Genomic DNA, 20,045 nt, shown 5'->3' with positions numbered 1-20,045 from the left:
TAGAGTTTTATGGCACAATATGGTGATGGCCACAACTTAAATATGTTCCTTAAATATGTTCACATGGGGTTGGCATTCCATTTGTACATAATCAGTCATGTTCCTCATTCTATAAAATATAAGCCCCAAAGTCAGCATTTAGAACTTGTATTTTAGTTGGGTGCTGTGTTGCACACCTAAAATTTCAGATATTTGGGAGGATGAGGATGTAGCTCAGGGGTAAAGCACTTGCCTACCATGCATGAGGTCGTTGGCTCTATCCCCAGTACCAGTACTCCATTCAAACACACACACACACACATACACACACACACATACACACACACATGACCCAGAAGAACAAGTGTATAAATATGCATATAAAAATTTTCTTAGTTTTCCCCCACTAACAGTGTGGTTTCAAGTCTTTGAGATTTTTCAACTTTTTGAAATTATGAAAATAATAAGCACATATGGTGAACAGCTAGAAAACAGTACTGTTAATATTGATGAAGCTCCCCTTTGCTCATCCAGACACATATCAATACCCTAAAAGGTAACTTTAAACTATTTTTATTTTAAGCTTTTCTATCATTTCCATCCTTAAATTATAGTTCTAATTTTTAAGTCCCTTGGGCTTGGGTGCCAGTGGAGTATTTATGCATGCTAGGGTCCTAATTGTACTGATGCTCACTGTCTGTGGTGTTCACAGGAGTGCAACAAACATTTGTGTGCTCTAAATGTGAAAAATTGTATTTGTATATAAAGAGCAGTGCACAAAAACAGTACCTTTTATGCCTGGAAATCCATGGAACCCAGGATCACCTCTGAGCCCTGGAAGGCCTGGGGTACCTGGTGCTCCCTATATTTCAAAAAGAAGGGAGCAAAACCACAGATAAATTTTAAAAATTATGATACTCATGGCATTTTTTAAGCAAAAAGAATGTAACATTATGTTTGATGAGAATGAGTTAAAGTTGACAGACATATTTTACCATCCAATCCAGTGATTCAACTATCTATAACTCTGTCACCTAGACCTCTCCTTAGGACTGTTATTTTTTAAAAAGAAATAAAAATTTCCTTTAAGTCCATGATCAAACATACTTTCTAATGTTATTGTATGTTTTTTAGTATTGAATACAATTAGATATTTTATATCCTGATTGAGTTTGCTCAGTATAGGGGGATCTTTTAGGAAGAATAAGCACTAGACCACCAGAATGAGAATCAATATCTGCATTTGTAATGGTTATAAAGATGATGGTGCCATTATTGGGCATCATTCTACTAGGCCGTGGAGGTAGAAATTCCTCCTGGTGAGGGTGATAGGAGAAGGGAAGTGTCCAAAGATGGCAGTGGAATGGGAGAAAGCTCTTGACAGATACGTTTGGCTGGGACACATGACCTAAGTGGGCAGCTCCCACCATATGAAGCTCCCACTGTTGCTCCTGAGGCCATGAGATGCTCAAGTGAGGCCAACAAGGGGAGAGGAGCAGGGCTTCTGAGCTATATGTCAAAGTGTATATTAAATCTACTCTCAAATTGTCCACAGGAATTGGACAGAATGCTATTGTTGAGAATAATGAGCTGAAAGTCATGAAATATGTAAAAAATAACAAAACTTGCCTTTGAGCCAACTGTTGGTGGAGGAACAAGAACAAAGAAAGGACAGTCCTATTGCTAAGAAGCCAAAGGGCCAAGAAGTGGTCCTATTGCTTGGATGAGGTAGTACAAGACTACAAGAGGAGGGAGAGGAAAGACAACTATCTGTTCAAGGACTTTCTATCTTCAGATATCTGCTTATTATCTTGAGCCAGGGGAACTAAGGAGGGCCTGGTGGCAGGACAAGCCCTGGGGTAGGAGGGAACTGCTCTGTGCAAAGAGAGAACTGTTAGGGGTCAGTCAAGACACCCGTCAAGAAAAATTATCTTTCAATTGCAAATGTAGAAGCTATTGGCCATGAAACCACTAGGGGATTGAAATGTGAGAACACTTTATAAACCAGTCTTTCTACCTCCCAGTGTCCCTGGAAGAACTTAGATACCATTATAGGATCAGTGCTGACAATTTTCAAAGCATTAAGGAGAACATGAGAAGCACCTACAGACTGGAAAGAGATAGATACCTCATTTTTTTCAAAATTAAAAGGTAGAGTCTAGAACCTAAATACCAAGAGAACCAGAGAGAGTTTAACTTGATTCCTGACAATGGTCTTGCCAAAGTATCTCTAAATTTGCCACTGATGAGGATAAAGGAAGAGGCAATCGGAGTTAAAGCACTGAGGATCTGGTTTTTTTCCTATAAACTGTCAAAGCACCGGTATCTGTGTCATGTCTGTGTGTGGAAATGCTGCAGAGGGCAACCAGGATGGATTTAAGGCTTGGTGAATGGCCAGATCAGAAGGCAGTTAACTAAGGGATTAATTCTAACTTGTAGAGAGGACTCCAGGCACACAGAGCTGCTCGGTCAATGCTTTTAGAGTAAACAAATGATGTCTTGCCTCTTAGTCTAGAAAACTGGATCCCTGTGACTGACCTCTGCTTAGCCCTGCATCTCCTCCTGATGTGTCTCACCCCTACCACAGCATCCAGTGACAGAGTTGTGTGCCCTGTCGCTCACACACACTCATCATCTCTGCTCTGAAAGCTCCTCCTCCAGGCTCCCACCTTTACTTATCTTGTTTTTCTGGATGACTGCTCTGCATATTTTCAGACTCAGGCCGGGAGTAGCGCTTCCTAAGCACCTTCCCTTCACAGGAGGGACGAAACACCCTCCCATGCTCCCTCAGCCCTCCCTCATTCCTCTCAGCAAACTGTTTGTATCTGTCTTCTTCACCTTATTGTAGGCTCCTCCGGGGCAGAGGACTGTGTGCATTTATTGTTCGATCAGCACAGAGTAGACGCTCTACAATGATCGTCAAGCTACACTTCCTGTCCTACATGTTTCCAAGAGACATACATACACAAAGGAATCAGCATATTGAATATGTTACTAAGAGAACACTGGGGGAAGAGGCAGAGGGCATTGAGGGAGACGCCGAGTTGAAAGATTTGGGCTGGGAGCATGGGTGGGCCTAAATGAATAGCATGGCATCCCCAAAAGGTAAATGTAAAAGTCCTGCACATAAGTCACAAATATCAACAACATAAAGCGAGACATGGAGCAAATGTAGTAGCAGTTCATGAGGAAAAGGCACATAAGCTCAACTGACCATAAGTTCAATGCGTGACAACATGGTAATGGGCAGCCAAAAGGCCCATGCAAGACTTTGGGTTGGATTCCCAGGATAGTGGTGTTCAGGATGGTGAGATGCTTCCCTATTTTAGCCACCCATGGAGGTATTCCTTCCAGAGGGCTTTCTTCCCAGGGACCACATTTTAAAGGGAGATATTGACAAACTAGGGTGTACTCAGAATAGAGGCAAGGTTGATCAGCAGTTTGACTGATTTGAAAAATTCAAGTATTTATCTGTGTAGAAAATAATTGGGAAGAAATGTTGGAAGTATGTGATGGGGAGATAATAAACAGGATAGCACAGATTGGTTGGAAAGCCTATTGTAGAGGGGAACATGATGTCATTTTGGATGATTCTAAACTGGGTGCTTTTGTCCTCTGGAATTGTTCAGAGGTTAATTAAGCAAGGGTTAGGAATGCTGTAGAGGTGATTTCCAGAGAAAGTTTTAGAGGCTTTTTAGGGGCCAGATCTTCCTAACTCTTAGGATTCTTTGATTTTCTGAATCCTTGTTCTTAGGGGCACAGCACAGATGCATCACAAATGCTAAACTTGTGTTGCCTCCAGGTGCATCTGATCCTGGCAAATGGTTCACAAGAGTAAAATAATACTTTTGGATTAATAATTAGCAAATATGTACTCTACCTACAATATAACAACAGTCATAAGTCAATATTGCATTAGTAATAAGTCAAAAGAATTTTCCATACTCACCGGATGACCTGGTGGCCCTATATCACCTATAGATCCAGGTGGACCCTTTGGGCCAGGCTGGCCCATAAATCCTTTGTCACCTTTTATGCATTTTACATGACTCCCTGGAGGTCCAGGGGAACCTGGATCACCTAAATTCACAAAGAACCTGTCATTATTGCCAGTAAGAGGTCCTAGAAAGTTCTATCAGAGATTTTTTTTCCAATAAAGTGCAAACCCTGAAATTTATCCTTGCAAACATCCTTTCCTCTGCTGTGTGTGATGGTACCGGGGTAAAGACAGAATAAGATAATGCCAGTAAAGCACCCAGTACAGTTAGGAATAGCTTCTCCGTACAGACAGTCTATTATTGTGCCTGGGCCCTAGACCTGATCTGTAATAGAAGCTCAATAAATATAGGTGTCTCTTTCAGGATCATTGATTTGTACTTGCTAATCTTTCAAGCAGGCTGCCCTACCTCAACACCACCACCAGTCTAACAGCTGCGAGAACCATGGCTCCAGGGAGAATGGAGGCCAGAGGCAAAAGGAAGCAATGAAGTCCCACAAAGAGGATGAGAACTTCAGATGTCAAATGTGACTTTCAATCTATCTAGCTTAAAAGTAAAACCTCTACCTGGATATCCTCTTGAACCTGGTGGACCTCGATTTCCTTTTTGGCCAGGGATGATGGTCCCAGGCCAACCTGGTGGCCCTGGGGGTCCTGTTATGCCCATGGGTCCTCGAGGCCCAACATCTCCCATTGTTCCCTTCCTGCCAGGGAGGCCGGGCCAACCAGGGGCTCCCCTGTCTCCTTTGGCACCTGCAAACAAGAAGACATGGTAAGTTTCTGTTATGCTTCTGTAGCTGGACTTGCAGGTTTTGGTTATCTTCAGTAAGGTAGATACTTCGTGTGGGAGTATCAGAGTCATTATATATATATATATATATATATATATATATATATATATATATATATATTTAAAATAGGCTGATAAATGAAATATGGGTCTACAGTTCTTCCTTCAACTGGCAGTTCGATCCTAGCAAATTTACTTCATATTAAAAGTCTCTGTCAGATTGTTTTAAAAGAGAAATTAATACCTGTCTCAGGACAGTTCTCTAAAGATCAAGTGAGATAATATACAGACAAAAAACATGGTATAAACTCTGAAGTGTTATATGAATGTAAGCCACATCTATTATTATCTGATGGACTGTGATTCCAATGACATTGTTCTGTTACTGATAATTCAATAGAGCATTAAAAGCTAACTTCATGGTACTGATAGGCGCATTGGAAGTACTATCCAGCTAGACCCAGGTGAAGGAGCAGCAGAGCTACAGTCCCTGTTGTGTCTTCTGGTTAATTCTTCCTCAAAATGAGAACACTTAGTCTGGGAGCTTCAAATTCAGCAAGAGGTTTGGATTTATCAAAGAAAAGCTCCCCCAAAGTCACAACTTAACACTAACTTGTTCACTTTCGTATCAGAAAATCTTCAAGAGATTGTGCTTTGACATTCATGGATGAAAAATGTACAAACTGCAAATAATCTCGCTTTTCTCTCTCCCATCTCTTGAGAGAGTAAATGGCATGAAAATAGCAGACAAATTCGAGGAAAGATGGGGACTAGTGAAGGTGAGGCTGGCAGCTCAGAGTGAGAGCCTGGGACATGATTATGTGTCAAAGACTTAAGAGTTATCATGAAAATAAAATTGATGAATGTTAAATATCTAGGCCCATGTCTATCCACATCCTTTAGCTTTTTAGTGCCTGTAATTTGTGCTTTTCAGAGAAAGTATTTAGATGACTTTGGCTATATTTGTATGGCAATGATTTGAAGCATCCAGATGCTTGGGTTGTACATTCTATGATCATTAAAAGAAGTCCTTGTTCTGCAATATGATTTCTTCTTAGGATTTGAAGGATCAACTAATTGAATGGATTCCTACCTTCCAAGTCTCAATGAACTCTCCATATTCAGTTACCCGGAGGGACTGAGGTACATCATCAGTTACTTACACTTTTTTATTTTAAAGACATTTTTACCTATTGTATGGTCATTTTATATCACATTTTACTTGCAATGAAATGCTATGATTTTTTTCACTCCAAAAGATTAGATTTTGAGCTTAGCCTAAAAATATGAAAAGAAAGTTTCCTTTTTTTCTGCACAATTCTGGAAGTAGACAATGAATAGGGGAGGGCTTCATGGTCTTAGGGCAGGAGGGGTCTGGAACACACGGAAATACTGAGCGCAACCAAAAGGACAATCAATCATCAAGAAGCAAAGGGAGAAAAACCAGCTCTTTTCTACTTTCATATTGAAATCTTGGGTCAAGGGACAGTTCCTGTCCCTGTAAAATTCTCAATAGCTTTGGACTCCTCTCTGTTGGTTCTCTCAGCAGCAAGAGCCGAGGCTTTCAGTGGGTCTAGGCCTCTTTGTTAATGAAATACTCCTGTGCATAGGACCAAAGGCTGAAAAGAAAATGTGTGTAATAATCTGATATTTCTCTTGGGGATGTGGTTCAGTGATGAGCGCTTGCCTGGCATGTGTGAAGCCCTGAGTTCAATCCCCAGCACCAAATAATAAATAAATAAATGGAGCTAAAAGCAGGTGCCTATCTTGTAAGACACTGGCACGAGAATGCAGACTTGCAGTCTGTCAAACAACAAAAATGTGTATTTGGGCTGGGGATGTGGCTCAAGCGGTAGCGCGCTTGCCTGGCATGCGTGCGGCCCGGGTTCGATCCTCAGCACCACATACAAACAAGGATGTTTTTTCCGCCGAGAACTAAAAAATAAATATTAAAAAAAATTCTCTCTCTCTCCTCTCTCACTCTATCTAAAAAAAAATGTGTATTTACTTTGAATGATATGTTTGATAAATTGCCATGTTTGAGTCATTGAAAGAGTAACTAGGTAGCAATAGCATGAGCCACAAGCTCAGTGTGGGGCAGGATTGGACCTGTGAGGACAATAGATGGGAAAGGTTTGGGATTTCTACTGTGTCTCAGAGCCCCAGGGAGGGATGCTCATTGAGAAGCCAGCAATTCTACCTGCATCCTTCTCTAGGACACATGGAAATCATACTAGCAAAAAGGCAATGACATAAGAATTCTTTTTGAAAACAGAATTTCATAGAAGGAAATTAATGGCTTGGGAGACTGAGATGGGAGGATCCCAAGTTCAAAGCCAGCCTCAGCAACTTAATGAGACCCTAAGCAACTCAGTGAGACCCTGTCTCTAAATGAAATATAAAATAGAGCTGGGGATGTGGCTCAGTGGTTAAATGCCCCCGGGGTTCAATCCTGGGTACAACCCCCTTCCCCCCAAAAAAGAAGGAAATTCCAAAATTGGATCACAGTTTCTAATCCATTCACTTTGTGTTAATGATAGTGAACATTTAATTGAATACTAAGACTATCAATATGTTATATTGCCATTGAAAGACTTCTTTAATTCACTAGATTAAGTTTATTTAATATAGCAAGTAAATCAAACTGGATTCTGTCATTGGAAATTGCTGAGGGCCATTGCCAAATAGGAATGACGCATCGAAATTTCCTTGCCAGCGTACCCCATGTTAAATGGACTTGCCTTGGAAATTCGCTGTGACATTGCATGTGTGTTTGAGAAAGGTGACCCTGCTCAAGGACGAGGGTGGATCCAGGTTTAGGGTGTATCCTGCAGGGTTTAGGGCGTTCCCGGTTTAAGACAATCTGGATTTAAGGCAGTTCCAGGTTTAAGATTATTGCTGCTGGGAATAGGGCGTATCCTGCTGCCTGAGTTCCTGTGGAATTGAGAAAGTATTTGGGACGTGAATTGTGCGGCAGAACTTGGATTTCCCCAGAACGTGTGTGTAGAGGCCGGTGTGAGTTCGGGAATAAAGAATTGCTGTTTGAATCTACAAAGCTGTGAGTGGCTCGTGATCTTGTGCCCAGCCAGGACTGCGGCAGGAAATGTGCTTCTTTAGGTCAGGAAAGAACTGCTTACCTGGAGTACCAGGGTTCCCTCTTGGGCCTGGATGGGCCCCCAGCAAGCCTGAAAGAGATGAGTTTGACATTTAATATTTGGTTAATTTCATTATTTATAAATATGAGTATATATGTGTGTAAGTTGTGTGTATATCATATATATACATAAATACACACCCACGTATATATGGATGAAATTTAGTTATCACACACCAAGAACATGTTAGAAAACATCGGTTCTATCAGAGAAAAAAATCTTTAGAGCAATGAAGGATTAAAATGTTCTAATAATTCTATCCAAAATAAAATTAGTGGATCAAAGTTAATGATCAAGGCTGGGTTGTGGTGGCACACACCTGTAATCCCAACTACTAGGGAGTCTGAGGCAGGGGGATTACAAGTTTAAGGCCAGCCCAGCAACTTAACAAGACCTTACCTGGAAATTAGAAGTAGAAAGGACTGGGGATGTAACTCAATGGTATAGCACCCCTGGGTTCAATCCCCGGTACCAAATTCAAGGGGAAAGAATGAGTAAGTTGTACCTGTTTCTCCTTTTTCTCCAGCTGGACCAGGAATCCCATCATATCCTTGGTTACCTCTTACACCTATTGGTCCAGGAGGTCCTGGGAATCCTGGAAGACCTGAAAAAAAAAAAGCAAATTAATAAACCAAAATAAAAACCATGGCATTTGAAGAGAGGACTTATTTCTTACCAGTGTGAATACTAGGAAAATATGCAGAATTTTGTTAAAAGTGCTAAATTTTCAGAGCTCTAGTTATGTGAAAGCTAGGACAATAGTGAAAAGCATGCCCAGATTACTATTATCACAGAAGCGACTGTTGGGATGCTTACATGGGCAGATATGTGAATCAGAATTAGAGAAGTAGAAACTTCTAACTCCATTTTCACTACATAGTTTTTGTCTTGGTGCCAAGTAACTGGAACTACCTTCTAGAAGAGCAGTAAGTGTACAGAGATTCCAACCTCAGAAGAAAATGTGCTTCCCTCAAGAAAAGGGACAGAATAAGTACAAAAATGAAACCTGGAGGGCCTTTTATTCCTGGTCGGCCTGGGAAACCTTTGATTCCTTTAAGTCCCAAATCACCATCAGGACCTGGCTTTCCTAGGAATGAAGAGAGATGGGAAGGAAAAGCAAACATAGAAAGATAAATGTTTACAAACGTATACAACAGTGCCTGAAAAGGTCACTTCTTGCAGTCATCTGTGCTCTAACTGGCCTCAAGGAATCTCTGGTGACAGGTCCCTTCAAGCTTTTGTCTTGGCTGCTATTCTCCCAGGGACCCACAGCAGAGATGTGTCAAACCATTTTAAAAAGCACATGTATACCAACCACATGGACCACTCAATATCTGAAGTGCTGTTTTCATTGTAGTTAGCTGCAAATATGTTGAAACTTGTAGAGTTCCAACAGATAGTTTAAATGCTGTCTTAAAGACCTAAAGCTGCAATCTAATAGTTAAAACAATTGTTTTCAATAAAACACAATGAAAACAAATCTAAGCTGCAAGCTAATAAGAAAGCAATCCAGTGTTCAACCCAGAAATATATCAGAACAAAAGGATCAGAGCAATGTGTTAGGAGTTGAATTGTGTTGTCCTCATATTCATGTGAAGCCCTAACCTGCAGTACCTCAGGATGTCACTATATTTAGAGACCGAGTTGTTAAAAATTAAGTAGAAATGAGGTCACTAGTGAGGGTCCTCATCCACTGGAGATACCAATTGAGTAATGTCTATGTAAGAGGAGTTTAGGACCTGGACAACCAGAGGGAAGACAGGAGAAGAATGAGCCAAGCAGTGAGGTCTCAGATACCAACTCTACCTGCACCTTGATTTCTGCCTTCTGAACTTGAGGACCCTCAGAAAAAAAATTTCTGTTGCTTAAGCCATCCCATCTGGAGTATCTGTTGTGGACATTTGTAAACTCCTCCAAACGTTATAAGATCGTGCAGGTAAATAACATTTCATATCTTTAGGCAGAATTTGTTGAGGTAGCATTTCAGAAGTTTTGCCTACAGGAGTATGTTTTTAGATTTTAGTTTCCCAAACAGTAAAATTAGACTCCTTTTGATTATTCACTGTTTCTTAGTGTCTTAGAATTTCAAGGTCCAAGTTGAATAAAAACAATTGTAGCATGTAAGCAGAGTTTACAAAGAATACTCCAGGAGGCTAATGTTACTACATGTATGCTTCCAACTTTCAGAACCCTAAAGCCAAAGCTCACCTGGGTGGCCAGGATCTCCTGGACTTCCAGGGGCTCCCTCAGGTCCAGCAGGCCCTGATCGTCCAGGTGGGCCAGGGGCCCCTCTTTCTCCTTTCTTTCCCACGTCACCTGGCAATCCTGGATCCCCCTTAAATTCAGTCAAATACCTTTAAAATTCTCGTATAAGTAGGATATGTGATTAGGATTAAGAATAAACTTCATTCATTCATTCATTCATCAATTCATATTAAGTTCTCAGCTGTAGGCCAGTACCATGAAAGGTGCTAGAACAGGTGGGCAACATGGTTTGTAGGGTGCAATGCTAATTAAAAATGTAGTTCTTGCTCTCTCTTTTTTTTTTAATAATTAATTTCAAAACATCAACAATAGAATAGTAAGCCAAGCCTGGGTCCTTCTTCACATGGGACCTTTGTGATGACACAGGCTGCAGACCCTTGAAGTTGCCTCTTACCAGCATGTGATGATCTGTACGAATCATGTATGGATACCATCTCATATCCATACATGGTACATACAACCCTGTCTTCATGGAGCATCAGACATCAGTGGGGAGATGAATGTTAAATAATCACACAGATTTATAATTATAAATTTTGATGACTGACTGGGGTAAGAAAGAAATAGCTAACAGAAGAATATGTGTCTTACTATTACTATGCAACAGATTCAATATGTAAAAAATACTTTCAATGATTTAATATTAATTACATCTATATTTTAGTCTTATGATAAATCAAAACATATGGGTTTGATGGTGACTTGTAAAATTTCTACTGTAGCTAATTAAAATATATTACTCTATTTCTTGCTAATATCATAAAACCAGCTTATACAAAGTTCTAAAAAATGGTTCTGATGGTTACCAATTAAATCTTAAATCTAAATGGAACTACTAATTAACTGAATGTGAATAAAGTCAAGTAGAATTCCTCACTAAGAATAATTCCTCAGTGGAAGGAGACTTTTCCTGGATTCCCAAGAATCCAGACTAAATAGAAAGGGAAAAGGAAATTTGTGTTCCAACTTATAAGGGGTTATTTTCCTGGATCCATGAAGGATCTAAAATTTTTCTTTCTAGTTTTGGCAATTACTACTGGAAAATATGAAAATTTTAAGAAAAGTAGTATTTTGTTGGCTCAAAAGAGAGGGAGAACATTCCCTAAGTAATAGCTTTTATGTTTTGGAGTTGTATATTCTTGAACATCTGATGAAATATGGGCTCTTCCATACAAAAATTTGCATTCAAACAGTTTGTATTCAATTTCAGGAGGTGAGTGTGTTTCTTGAGATTCCATAGATTCCTCTAGGGGTCCAAGGAACCCATGTTAAAAACCCCTACTTATGAAAATTTCTATTGGTTGTGCTATAATTGTCTAGCTCTGACCGTTAGTATAACTATAGTAGACAGAAAGGTTGGCAGAAAGTAAATCTTGAAAAAGCAGCCAAAGCCTCCTGAAACATTTGGTTGCTGCTTCATACAACACACAATCAAGAGCTTTGACCTCCAACCTAGATTTGACAGACACAAGCACAAGAACATTAAGACAAAATAAAAATGCTCTGCGTAATAAAATGGAAATACACTTTATCAACAAGAAAGATAAATGTATGTATCTTAAGATTCCATTTGCCTTTTAATAATACTTCTGACTTACTTTATTTTGTATCTTTTGTGATATCTTACTAAGACATGTGTTTTTGATTATAAGATTTCTAAGTCTGTGTGAGATGAGTCCATGGTAGAGACTAGCCACTTTATAACACAACAGAAAAAAACCCTGCCCTGTCAGGTAGTGTGGGCCTATCATCACTGCCTCCTTCTGGGAGCACACTTAAATTGCAGGGACAGTGACTGAAAACAGGATTTCTGAACCAGACAACTGACTGATAGGCATCCTCAGTTGTGGAAGTTGTATTTTTAAAGATCTAGTTAACTGCCTTAAAGTAATAATATTTTTAATTTTCTCTGCCAATATTGACTCTGGATGCTTTTTAATATTTCTTTGGGTTTCCCCCACCCCCAAACATAATTATTTCAGTGCCCTATGTACCTTTGGTCCTGGTGGTCCTGGCCTTGTGTCTTTTGAGTAACCTGGTTCTCCCTTATCTCCTTGTCGACCATGAGTACCTGGGAAGCCTGGTCTTCCAGCTAGACCTGGAAGTCCTAAAGTTCCTCTTTTTCCTTTAGAACCTGAAATTAAGAATCATATCAGGTAAAACAGGTAAATATGGAGTTCTACTTTCAAACTGCATGTAAAGTGCCCATTTCCCAAGAAGCTGGTTTTTCAGAATCACGAATACATCAGGTAGTTATGAAATGTAATTTTTGTATGATGTAAATATTTATTTTGTTCTCATTCATGTTGCACACAATACTTGTGTCTAGAAGAAAATCTACTTATTTTATATGAGCATTCTTCTAAGTGGAAAAGTAGAACAATATGTAGCATATAAAATCTAGAAGTGTGACCTGTTGTCAGCTCAAGGAACTTATGTATTACCTGGCACACCCATGTTCCCCATGCTTCCTGGTGCACCACGTGGTCCTGGATCTCCAGGATTCCCAGGGCTTCCTGGATCTCCCCGAGGGCCTTAAGAACAAAGGAAGAGTAATATGCCCTGCATAGTTCCTGGGCATAGTAGGTACTCAATAAATATCTGCTACTTGCATGAGTAAAAAATCCAGAATAGTAGGTCCAGCTGGTATAAGTTCTTGTTTAGCTTTCTTTTTAAATTTTTTTTTCTCTTGTATTGGGGATGGAACTTAGGGGCTCTTAACCACTAATCCACATCCTCACCCCCCCTTTTTTAAAATTTTAGAGACAGAGTCTCACTGATTTGCTTAGGGCCTTGATAAATTGCTGAGGCTGGCTTTGAACTAATGATCCTCCTGCCTCAGCCTCCTGAGCTGCTATAATTATAGGCATGTGCTACCACACCCGGCTTCTTATTTAGCTTTCTGATGAAGGCCAGGGGAGTCAAAACATGTGAAATTAGAGAAAGTGACATTCTCATCAGCAGGTCCAGATTTCAAACATCAAAGTCATTCTGGAACCAACACCAGCAGAAAAGGGTATTTCTAATTGCATATTGAAGTTTTGTTGCCTGTAACATTTTGTTACTGGAGTGGTTGGAGAATGAAGGACCACTTTAATAGTTTAAAAAATTACTTTGCAGCTAGTCATAATGGCACACATCTTTAATTCAGGCAAGAGTTTGAGGCTAGCCTGGGCAACTTAGCAAGACCCTGTCTGAAAATAAAAAGCAGAAAGGGCTTGGAATGTAGCTTAGTTGTAAAGTGCCCCTGGGGTCAATCTCCAAAATCACACCGACAAAGAACAAAATGAAACAAGAAACACAACTTTGCAAACTCAATTAAAAAGAGAGGGCAAATCTGAAAACCTCTAGAGCAATAATTTTCATCTTTGATATAAGATAATATGAAAAATTCTCATTTATAATACAGATCAGCCATTTCAAAATAAAATTTTGAGTAGAAAATGAAACTATGTATAGTTTAATATTTTTTTAGTTAACATATGCCAACTATAAAATAATTCCTTTTGGTCTAATCTAGAAGCAAATTTCTGCTGGAACACTATTGAAGCAGGCTTCATCTTCTACCCAGTAATTATAGAAGCAAATTTTATTATATGTAGAGCTAGGAAAATTTGAAACATGATATTTCTATTGGAGCATCAGTAATACCTGGTGGTCCCGGTGGTCCAGGTGGTCCTTCATGGCCTTTTAAACCTGGAAACCCTGGAATACCTCTGTTTCCTTTCTCACCTGGATATCCTGCAAACCCTAAAGTTAAAAACCAGATATCAAAAGAACTGGTTAGAATTTTATCAGACTCATCCACATCCTGGTTTAAGCTGCTGGGATATTATTCTACTATAGCCTGGCATGTTGATTAAGAGCATGAACACATGAGGGTCTGCGTCCTTTTTAGAAGAGAATTAAATGAGATAATGTATATATAGCACCAGCACAGTGACTGGCAGGTGCTAGTTCTCAGTGTGCACTAACAATAATCATAATATTTAAATATTTAAAATGCTTGCTTAACTCTCTCTTCATTTTTTTATAGTAAAGCAGAACATTATCTACCACACAATTCTTATATAAACAATTTTACTCTCAAAACATTCTTAAGATTATTTTTGTAAGTATTAGGTAAGTCAAAAGCCCTACCTGAAATCAGAGTTGTCAATCAGTGACAACATAGGAGTTTGAACCCAGTTCTATACTCATGAACTTTCCAGGATACTATTCTACTCTTCCTGAGATTACAGGTTTGATCATATAATGCTCCTGCCCATTAACACTCATTGAATCTCTTTTATTACGTACAGAGTACATTTTGAACTTGCCTCACTGGATGGGGCAGTTAGTCTGCATGATTTGGCTTTGTACTTTTTCTCAAGCAAATTTTCTTCCCTTGGCTGTTGGCCTGCTTATGAACTTATTTATTCATTCACATATGGATTAAGCATGTAAGTAATAGACAGGTCTTGTGATGAACACTAGAAATAAAAATAAATTAGGCTCCCTTTCCCAAGTTTTTTGTGTGTAGTTGGGAAGATGGCCAGCTAAACAAGAAATTACCACCAGTGAGATAAGTTCTGAAATAGAGTTGGGCACTAAATGCCACAGAGAAGAATTTCTGGAAGAAGGACTGCTTTTTAATTCAATCTTGAAGTTGGAATAAGAGCTAATTGGGTGGAGAAAGCTCAGAATGAGACAGGATTCCCAGGCAAGAACACAGCATGTGCAGAGGAGTGGTAAGTGGCAGGGGGTAGATTGTTTTGTTTTGCACCTTTATTTTTTCCACTTGTGTTATTCATCACAATCTATGAATACATATTGTTTAGTGTGTTCATTTCCTTCAGCCCGCAGGCCAAATCTGGCTTGATTTTATGAGACTTGAGAGCTATGGATGGTTTTCACATTGTTAAAGGGATATAAAAACAAAACAATAAACATAAGCAAAATCAAAGATGAGTATACAACAGGGACTGTATGTGGTCCACAAAGCCTCAGATATTTGCTACTTAGCTTGTACAGATATTTACAGACCCTTCTATGCAATTCCCCACTAAACAATAAGTGTCTCCATGATAGAAGACCAAGTTGGCTTTGGTCACCTCTGTGTATTCAGGACATTAAAAAATGCTTACTCTATAGACATTAAAATTTTTTTAATTGTTGAAAAATAATTCTTGAGCACGTAAATGTCATGTGGCTGGAGAGATAGGCAAAGGGCAAATGGTCAAAATACTTGTATGCCGGTCTAAAGAGTTTGAATCCCCCCACTTTTTTTTTCAGTACTAGGGATCAAAACTTGAACCTAAGGTTGCCCTACCACTGAGCCATCTAACTATACCTTCTCTCTCCTCCCTCCCCCAGCCTTTTTCTTTCCTTTTTTTTTTTTTTTTTTTTTTTTTTGAGGCAATGTCTCACTAAGTTGCCCAGGCTGGTCTGAAACATCTATCCTGCTTCAGTCTCACAAGTATCTGGGATTATAGGTATGCACAAACGTGCCAGGCTCAAGTCGATTTTTTTTAAACATTTATTTATTTATTTATTTTTATGTGGTGCTGAGGATCAAACCCAGGGTCTCGCATATGCTAGGTGAGCGCTCTACCGCTAAGCCACAACCCCAGTCCTCAAGTCAATTCTTAAAGCCAGAAGAACCTTGGAAAGATTTCCTCTTCTCTTTCCTTCCTTCCTTTTTTTCTTCCTTCTTTTCTTCCTTCCTTCCTTCCTTCCTTCCTTCCTTTTTTTTCTTTCTTTTTCTCTTTCTCCTTCTTCCTCACACTCCTCCTCCTCTTCTTTTTCTTCTTCCTCTTTTTGCTAGTGCATTATAGTTATACATAATATTGGGGTTCATTTTAACATAATTATACAAGCACAAACTCATAAGCTCATCTGAATTCCACTCACAATTTAAATACCCTCTCATAGAGGTTTATCTGACTAATCTAGTTGCAGTGTTTTCTGCTTCTTTCAACAATCACAGGGTTCCCTGTGAGGGTACCCAGTGCCAGGCTCAAGTATGGCCAAGTATGGCCTTTCCAACCAGTCACATCAGCATGAGGCCCATCGCTGCTACTTCCTGTCAGAGTGGCATTAGCAAGTAACTTGACCTACTTCGAATCTGAAAAATGGGATGATGGCAATTATAGTATTTCCTTCTAGGGTTGTTGTGAGAGTGAGTCAATATTTGAAAAATTTAGAATAGTGCTTGCTACATAGGTCTTTGTTAAACAACAGAAGAGTACTAATTTGCATTATTGTATTATTTATTATCTTTCATACATGTGCCGAAGTTTCCCATGCAGACTCCTCCAGGAGAAGACTACAACAGCTCATTTGTGACCTTGATATCTCTTCCACATCTGCAGTGGATGCCTTTGTGTCAGAAATTCAAATTTTTATAAATAGATCACACTTAGACTTAGAGAGGCCCAGATCATTTGTTTCATTTTTGTTGTTCAATCTGTGCTCCTTATTATTCATTCAAAACACTCAGAGCTTTGACACATACTGTAATTTGTGTGAGTAAATTGTAGAATTTTGTTAGAAGCACAGAAATAGCATGTATTCCTCTATATTTTACAAAAGGAATATTTTAGCGTAAATTAGTATTTATTGCACATTTAGGCTGTGAGTACCAAATTTTGGTTTATGTAGACACAGATATGCTATTCATATTTTTTTTCCAAAAATGTTTCTAACACTCTCGAAACAATGTAGAATAGTAAAGTGGTGTCTATACAGATAGTTAGTGAGGACTGGAAATTTGTGCTGGTATTTTTTTCTTTATTTTACATCTTGATTAAGCCAGACCTAGCACAGTCTTATGAAACTCATCTTACCTTCTATTCCATTGCTAAAAATAGCATACAATCTTTTGTTTGCTCTAGAAGTAAAAGATCTCTCCAGCAGCAGATTGAATGGGAATTACACAAAAGGCTTTTATTTCTAGCTTTCCTTTTTGCAATAAATAAATAAATAAATAAATAAATTAAAAAAAGGCAAAAACCAACTTCTGCAGGGTGTGATGGTGCACACCTGTAATCCCAGTGACTCCTGAGGCTGAGGCAAAAGGAGAGCAAGTCCAAGGCCAGCCTCAGCAAATTAGTGAGGCTCTAAGAAATTTAGCGAGACCTTGTCTCAAAATAAGACTAAAAAGAGCTAGGGATATAGTTCAATGGTTAAGCACTGCTGGGTACAAAAATCCAAAAACTTTTGATAAGATTTTTCCCAATGATTATTTTTTCAGTTGGCAAATAAGTTGAATTCAATCACTCTCTCTCTCTCTCTTTTTTCAATCATTCTTAAGAGCTTGTCAGATGTCACTTTCAGGAAGTCTTCCCTAACTCTGGAATGAATTGTTCAGTCTTTCTAGCATGGTCTGCAGCACCTTGTGCAGAATTTTAAAAGCAAATCTCTTGGACTACATTTGCCAAGCATATAAATATTTGTTGAATGTGATCTTACTTCTCAAAATTCATTATAAATTTCTCAAAGCATGACATGCTGTGCAACTGCAAACACATTTTGTCTCATTCCTTCATTGCTATGAAAGTTTGAACTGCAAAGGTAACATTTTACCCAGCAGTTCTGTGTTTTTCTAAAGCTGGGATTGTATTTGGTTAAGAGCCATGCAGAAACCCCCCATGCTGTGTCATTAAGATGCATCAGTTGGGGGGGGGGGCATTAGCCAAGGGGATTGCAAGGGAGGCCTCTTTAAAATTTGGTTTTATATTGCTTGTATTAATCACATGACAAAAACTTCCATGAGAGGCATTCAAATAACTTGAAATAATTTGAACAGACTTAAATTCTAGCCTAATAGTCATACCTTACAATTAACAGTATTTCTAAAGGGTTAATTTTTCATAGGGTACTTTCTTCTTAGTATTATTCTCTAGGGAATTCTAAGCATGAGAAGAAGGTTTTAGATGCAGTCAGAAAAATCTATCCTGAGCTGGGAGTGGTGCCACATGCCTATAATCCCAGTGGTTCTGGAGGCTAAGGCAGGAGGATCACAAGTTCAAAGCAAGTCTCAGTAACTTGGTGAGGCCTTAAGTAGCTTGGTGAGATGCTATCTCAAAACAAAATATAAAAAAGGACTCAGTGGTTAAAACCCCTATGTTCAATCCCCAATAATACACACCACCCCCACCCCCAAATAAAAGAAAGAAAAAGAACCTAAGTACCCTCATTATCCTCAATTGTCAACTACAGGGATTTGCCTGCTTGGTGTTTTAGTCCCACCATCAACTCTAATGTTCTGATTCTAAATGTAGAAAATTCCTTACCTTTGGGCCCGGGTTCTCCTTTGTCTCCCTTTAAATGGACTACTTGAGAAGGACCTGGATTTCCTTTATCTCCTTGCTCCCCTCTGGCTCCTGGGGGTCCTCTCTCACCCTTTATTCCTGGAATTCCAAGGCTACCTAACAGACAGGAGTAACAACATCAAATCCTTCATTCTTCAAGTAATTCACAGGGATTCAAAGTTAACAGGACTTGCAATAAAAGAGAATGAAAAAAGATTAACAGAGCTGAGAATTCAAAACTTCCCCCAAACTGGAAGCCACATAAGGGGAGTGGTATAAGGTATAAGCCTGCAGGGAAAAAACAGGGTTCCATTCAAATGGGAAAAAGGAACACAGAAACCAGGAAGGTCAGACATATTTTTCTCTTAACTATTTTCTCCCGAAAGAATGAAGTGTAGTTTATTTTGTTGCTGAATAAATGAATGCGGCCCATACCTCCTGAGATCTGGACACTCACCCTTCTGCCCCTGCATGCCTGGGTTCCCAGGAGGCCCAGGAGGGCCAGTGGCTCCAGGATGGCCCATCAACCCAACCATGCCCCTTCCACCTGTGGAAGCAAATTGACACAAGGCTGCACATGTTGTAGAGAATGGGAAAAACAAAGTATTCTGCAAAATAAATCATACTTAGAAACAGATATTGGGATTTGAAGGAATAGCAGGGACTTCACTGATCTCCCCTCCAGATAGGAGTCCAGGATAATAACTTAATTGACCAATGATTCTTCTATTCATATTATTGGGCTACTTTCACGTGCCAGCACTGAAGATACATCAGCTCATAAATTCTCCCTCTCAAAGTAGGAAGCAATGATAAGCACATTGAAAAACTAAGTTTACCTAGATACAAGTATTATGGAAAAACATGAAATAAAGGGATATAATAGAAAGCTATTGGTTAGGAGATAGAAGGATGGAACGCTCTAAAACTTGAATATAGTCTGTTTTCAACTATAAATGTAATTTGCTACCGATGACTTCTACTTGGATGAGGTAAAAACAATCATTTACTTGTCTAGAAGATGGGTCAGTAAATGGTGTGCTTAAGTTAATATCCTGGGCTTCCTTCTGGAGGGAAGATCAATGAAGTCCTTATGCCATGTGGAAACAGACCATTCTTCCCAAATATATGAACTATAAAAGTTGCCATGAAATAAAAAGGTTAATAAAGAAATATTATAACTCTATGGCAACAAATTAAGTAACTTAGATAAAATGGACAAATTCCTAGAGAAATACAGATTACTAAAACTGTCTCAAGAAGAAATAGAACGTTCAAGTAGACTCATAATAAACAAGACTTAATGGCTAATATAAAGCTTTCTACAAAGCAAAGTCCAGACCCAAATGCCTTTTCTCATGAATTCCACCAAATGTTTAAGGAATAGCAATTCTTCACAAAGTCTTCCAGAATACCAATTCTTCACAAAGTCTTCCAGAAAATACAAGAGGGTGAAACACTTCCTGGCTAGTTCTATAAGGCCAACATTGACCTGATACCAAAACCAGACCGAAGCATTGCAAAAAAAGAAAACAACAGACACCAATCTCCCAAGTAAATATAAA

At 39.1% G+C, this 20,045-nt stretch overlaps 1 protein-coding gene across 1 annotated transcript in view; it reads right to left on the bottom strand.

Annotated features, from left to right (window-relative positions):
- COL4A3 (collagen type IV alpha 3 chain) overlaps positions 1-20,045 on the bottom strand; it is a 135,371-nt gene that overhangs the window by 9,397 nt on the left and 105,929 nt on the right. Inside the window, exons 33-44 of the mRNA XM_081260738.1 lie at positions 18,938-19,027; positions 18,463-18,597; positions 13,838-13,936; positions 12,631-12,720; positions 12,181-12,320; positions 10,130-10,256; positions 8,928-9,008; positions 8,427-8,525; positions 7,904-7,951; positions 4,544-4,729; positions 3,929-4,059; positions 769-841 (exon numbers count right to left, since the gene is read on the bottom strand). Coding sequence (XP_081116864.1) covers positions 769-841; positions 3,929-4,059; positions 4,544-4,729; positions 7,904-7,951; positions 8,427-8,525; positions 8,928-9,008; positions 10,130-10,256; positions 12,181-12,320; positions 12,631-12,720; positions 13,838-13,936; positions 18,463-18,597; positions 18,938-19,027 — 1,299 coding nt within the window. The remainder of the gene's footprint in view (positions 1-768; positions 842-3,928; positions 4,060-4,543; positions 4,730-7,903; positions 7,952-8,426; positions 8,526-8,927; positions 9,009-10,129; positions 10,257-12,180; positions 12,321-12,630; positions 12,721-13,837; positions 13,937-18,462; positions 18,598-18,937; positions 19,028-20,045) is intronic.

Source organism: Spermophilus citellus (genome assembly GCF_964194105.1).
Source record: "Spermophilus citellus genome assembly, chromosome: 11".
In the NCBI taxonomy this organism is placed as follows: Eukaryota; Metazoa; Chordata; class Mammalia; order Rodentia; family Sciuridae; genus Spermophilus; species Spermophilus citellus.
This window is presented reverse-complemented; position numbering and strand designations above follow the sequence as displayed.